The sequence below is a fragment of the Felis catus genome, chromosome D1 (genome assembly GCF_018350175.1).
Source record: "Felis catus isolate Fca126 chromosome D1, F.catus_Fca126_mat1.0, whole genome shotgun sequence".
NCBI lineage: Eukaryota > Metazoa > Chordata > Mammalia > Carnivora > Felidae > Felis > Felis catus.
In genome coordinates, this window is record NC_058377.1 from 103,824,760 (window position 1) to 103,830,216 (window position 5,457).

Here is a 5,457-nt window from a genome sequence, read left to right on the forward strand (position 1 = left end):
ATGGAGTTGGGAAATAGCACAAGGGTAAAAGAATTTATATTTATGGGACTTACTCAGTCCCAAAACCTGAGTTTGGTCCTATTTCTTTCTTTGTGCTTGGTATACATGACAACTCTTCTGGGAAACCTCCTCATCATGGTCACTGTGACCTGCGAGTCCCGCCTTCACACGCCCATGTACTTCCTGCTCCGCAATCTCTCCGTCTTGGACATCTGCTTCTCCTCCATCACCGCTCCCAAGGTCCTCGTAGACCTCCTGTCAAGGACGAAGACCATCTCCTTCAATGGTTGCATCACTCAGATCTTCTTCTTCCACCTCCTCGGGGGGGCAGATATTTTTTCTCTCTCTGTCATGGCCTTCGACCGCTACATGGCCATCTCCAAGCCCCTGCACTACGTGACCATCATGAGCAGAGGGCGATGCACTGCCCTCATCGTGGCCTCCTGGGTGGGGGGCTTTGTCCACTCCATCGTGCAGATTTCCCTGTTGCTGCCCCTCCCATTCTGTGGACCCAATGTTGTTGATGGCTTCTACTGTGACGTCCCCCAGGTCCTCAAACTTGCCTGTACAGACACCTTTGTACTTGAACTCCTGATGATTTCCAACAATGGCTTAGTCACTACCCTGTGGTTTATTTTCCTGCTTGCATCCTACACAGTCATCTTGACAATGCTAAGGTCTCAGGGAGGGGAGGGAAGGAGGAAAGCCATCTCCACCTGCACCTCCCACATCACTGTGGTGACCCTGCACTTTGTGCCCTGCATCTACGTCTATGCCCGGCCCTTCACTGCCCTCCCCACAGATAAAGCCATCTCTGTCACCTTCACTGTCATCTCCCCGCTGCTGAACCCCTTGATCTACACGCTGAGGAACCAGGAGATGAAGTCAGCCATGAGGAGACTGAAGAGAAGACTCATGCCTTCTGACAGGGAATAGACAGGTAGCTCACTCCTTCTCAGCACCCTTGAAAACATTTGTCCATGAAATAAACTGCTATTTATTCAAGGATTTCTGATTAACTTTTAGATTTCTTCTAAGACCCAGAGGACTTTCAAAGATTCTGCTCAGCATGCAATAATAATGACAAAATCTGGGTTTCATGTTACAAAAGAAATCAAATTGTTAGCCAGAGAGGTACATGTTGTTTTTGCAATACAACCATGAGGAGACTGAGGAGAAGACTCATGCCTTTTGTAATGGAATAGTATAAGTATCTCCAACCTCTTCATCACCAAGGACTCCTTTCATTATTTTTTCCATAAAGTCATATTTATGTAACCAAATACGTTGTCAATAAACCAACTATACTTACTAGATAGCAATTTATTTTCCTATTTAATAGGTTACTGATAACTTAAGTTTCTGGTGAGCATGCAGATAACTAGTATTATAGGACTGAGCTGATTGATGTGTTTCTATTCAAGGACAACTATATGGCAAGTAAAGACACAGATTGAATCTAACACCTTTTTCAGCAGGCAAGTTAATAGAAGTCTAAGTATGAGTGATTTGCTCAAAATCTTATATCAAGTGAATTGCAGAGAAAAGTCTTCAGATACCTAATCTATTGTCCTTCTGCCATAAGAAGGCAATGTGTTACATTACCAGAACTGTCTACACCAAACTGCAATCCTGTTCTAAGAAAGATCTTATGATCCGTGCTCCGGTAGTACACATATATGGGTGCATATGTCCTATCACAGATTAGGGAATTTTCTCACCTTAAACTCCACATGGGGATGTGACCACTGAGAACCTCAAGTAGTACGTAATGGTTGTCCTACTGGATTCCTATCAGGAATGAAGAAACTTGGGCCTAAAAGGATTTATCACATGCAGAGCCAGACAAGCCAGATGCACATTCTCATGATAAGTTTAGGCAAAAGCAGAACCTCAGGAATCTTATACGAAGAGCAACCCATTCTCATTATTTAAGAACCAATTCCAGTCTCATTGGCTTCACTATTAAGGATTTACATTCTTCCCACCAAAGAGGAAGAGAGGAGGTGTTCAAGAAAGTAAAATTCTAATCAGTCTGTTTTTCAATCTGTTGATGTTTGGGGAAATGTGGTATAGGCTAGTTTTTTATCTGGGAGAGCATGGGAAAGACATAAAGTAAAAAAGTAAAGCCTTGTGACCTGGATCCAGATCCTGTCTCTGCCATCTACCAGCTGTGTGACCTTGAGCAAGTTATTTTATCTCTCTTCAGGTCATAGTTCATTTATGCAAAGATATTTATAATGTCCATTTCATGGAGTCATTGATATAGTTAAAAGGAAATGATATACGTGAAACACACAATGCCCAGCAGATAGTAAATGTTCAGTGCAAGACAAATGTCATTTTCAATATCACCCTTACTGCTCTGCCTAACACACATTCGGTCCCCCATGAGCCTATTGCACTCTTCTCCAATATGGCCCGTATTCCTCATTATCAAGGAAAAAAACCTGATGGGATAAAAAGCAAAGTAATGTACACTGAATTCAAAGCATCTATCATCTTAAAATTTCTAGTGTTCTGTCATTAAAATATGACAATAGATTTGCTTGCTATTCATTCACATCAAAGAGACATCCTATAGCTGATGAGATACAGCACAGGAGAGTTTCATACCAAAAGAATAATGAGTCAAAGATAAACCCTAGCTGTGAAGGTGATATAAGGCGTCAGATAAAAAAGTCAGACAGACTCAGTAGGCTAGAAGAGAGCCCAAGTAAAGTTAGCCAAAGGGTAGTGAGTATTGGGGATGAACTTCAGTTATATCTGTCATTGGATCTGGGCTGGCCTCATAATCATTCATCAACTGACTGGCTCAATCATTTGCCATTCCTGTCACTTGATCAATCAATTCCAACTTTTTACAGTATTAACCTACTTCCTCTAGCATGAAAATTCTAAGAATAATTCACACTTAAGTCACCATTCATAGAGTCCTGCCACATTACTTGTATAGCTTTGGTCTCGAGTCCTTAGGCTTTTCTTTATGAAATTGTCTATAAAAAATGCACACCACAAGCCACTTTATGATCCATTTCATGCAAATATGTCCTATCCTTTCCTTCGTATCTCATATTTTTACTGCTATGTCAGAACTGGATGGCACCGAAGATATATGGGGTGTGAATCATTGTATCACTGGAGCATAATCCCAAAGGTCGAGAACCCAGAAACCGCTTCCACACCATGGCTCCCGACACTTCCTCAACCATCTCTAAATAAACATACAACATAACCTGATCAATAATTCAGGGGAAGGGAAAAGCAATACATCTTATTACACAAACATACATCATTTATATGGATGACATAAAATCACAACATGGATGGGCTGCATTTTTTTCCATTTAAATAAGATTTTATTATTTTTGCAGTTCTGCTGTTAACTGCCATAGGAAATTTAACGACTCTGGGTATACGTAGAGCTTTCGAATTACCCTTTCCTGCATTACTCCCTGAATCAAACGTTTTAATGATAAACATCTCTGGGTACCTGTGAACCCAATAACATAAAATAACTTCAAAATAATTAAATTGATGAATATCAAGAACTGTCACTGTGCTACGCTCCTAGGTCCTAAGTGAACTGTAGATTTCAGAGATGTAGTAGATTAAGGTAATTGCAGAGGGACAATGTACCTATTGCATTAAACAGAAATTGCACAGATAAATCTACACTGTCCAGTCTCTGAGAGCTGCCCTATCAGTAGCCACAGAGCTTTAATTTTTTCCATTGGTACTCTTTTACTTAAGTTTCATTTCCCAGCTGATTGCAAGCAAATAGATTTTGGTCAGGAGGAAGACTGCACAGTTCCTTGTGGGGATGGTGTCGTTGAACACAACTTTTCTTCTTGAGCCAAGGGGGATAATGCACTGTCTCATATACTTCCTCCAGAGAAAAGCTTGTGTCCTGAATGTGCATTGGGACCTCTGCATTATGTGTGAGATGGGGCAGAGAGGAGATGAGGGAGTCCCATAGGAACTCCGCTGAATTGGCCACTCAGCTTCCCTGCATATACCCAACAGTATTCCCTTTGCTCATTCCTATATTTGGCTTGTGGCTGAGGGACTAATTGAGATGGCCGAGGCACTATAGGGCAAAGTGGAGGAGTCAGTTGGATGTGATTCCCTGAAGCTTCCTTTTCCCACCTACAGAAAGAAAGTAACAAAATCACTAACCTTGAGGTTGGCTTTCCATTAAACACAGTATTTCCCCAGGACGTACTTCCTGTCAGATGCAGCCGGAGCTTCATAAGAAGATCAATTTCCCATTTGGAGACTGAAGTTGGATAGTATTGGTATGTGTGAATCTTCTGAAACTGGAAAGCTGTTAGTGTTGATTTTTCAGAAATGCCACAAGTGTATAGAATGTTTCTATTGAAACCATAACTCAAATCAAGCAAATAAAAGTGGTGGTTTTTCACAAAAGGGGAAGTAAGGATTACAGAATACAAGAAGGTCAGTTGGCTTCAGGGATGTGATATATTCTACTTGGTGAGATGTCGAGATTCAAAGTGCTTTGAAAGTGAGATGGTGCTAATATCCCAGCTCTCAGGAGGGTGACTGCCTTGGAAAAATACACCAAGACAACAATTCCTGAATTTAGTATATGTTTCTTGGCTGGGAATGGAAGTGTGGGGGCTTTGAGTAAGGTGTTTTAATGGTTAGCTTGTTTATCTGTGCCCTTATGTGCTGATGAGCATGAATCATGCTCCTAAAATTTTTAGGGATTCAATTAAGGATAGAGGCCTTTCAATATTGGGAAAGAGAAAACTGTGACATGAGAAATTCCACTCCATGTAGAGAATGTGCAGCATTTGCTCAGTGGGAAGCTGGGATGTGAGGGTAGCCCTCAGGCTGTAGCTCTGTCCAGGCTTGACAAGCTTGTTTCCAAAGGATGAGGTCTCCTTGGGGTGATTTCTTTTTAATGTTTATTTATTTTTGAGAGAGAGGAAGAGCATGAGTGGGAGAGGGGCAGAGAGAGAGATGGAGACACAGAATCTGAAGCAGGCTGCAGGATCCAAGCTGTTAGCACAGAGCCCAATGCAGGGCTCGAACTCACGAACTATGAGATCATGACCTGAGCCGAAGTCAGATGCTTCACCAGCAGAGCCACCCAGGTGCCCCACTTTGGGAGTGATTTTTAAGAAATTCTTATGATCTGTATTTTGACCTTGCAAAGACACATAAGATTGTATTTCTTTGTCCATTTCCCCCTCACCCTCACTATCATGCATGTGTTTTGATGCAACATGCACAATATACTTTCAAAGTAGCTTTCCTACTCTTTGTAAAAAGATAGCGTCCATAGGAACCCAGCAGATCCATTATATCCAAGAGGAGTTTATATTTAAAGTAATGCTACTCAGATCTCATTTCTGCGCCCTGCACTGGAGCACTGCGTGTGGTACCTTGATGAAGGTACCTCTGAAGACTGCAAAGCCTGCTCTTTCGAAC

At 41.7% G+C, this 5,457-nt stretch overlaps 1 protein-coding gene across 2 annotated transcripts; it reads left to right on the forward strand.

Annotated features, from left to right (window-relative positions):
• LOC101099500 (olfactory receptor 4D11) lies at positions 1-4,073 on the forward strand. Of its 2 annotated transcripts, XM_045038161.1 has the most exons (2): positions 1-900; positions 4,056-4,073. In XM_045038161.1, exons 1-2 carry the CDS (start codon positions 1-3, stop codon positions 4,071-4,073), a joined length of 918 nt encoding a protein of 305 aa, XP_044894096.1. The 2 variants fall into 2 exon arrangements, with proteins under 2 accessions (XP_044894096.1, XP_003993459.3); XM_003993410.3 differs by lacking the exon at positions 4,056-4,073 and having other exon boundaries at positions 1-936.
• Positions 4,074-5,457: the final 1,384 nt, after the last annotated feature.

Bases quoted from the DNA above. Each gene is read 5' to 3' on its own strand.
- LOC101099500 (XM_003993410.3), top strand. From the start codon at position 1: ATGGAGTTGGGAAATAGCACAAGGGTAAAAGAATTTATATTTATGGGA.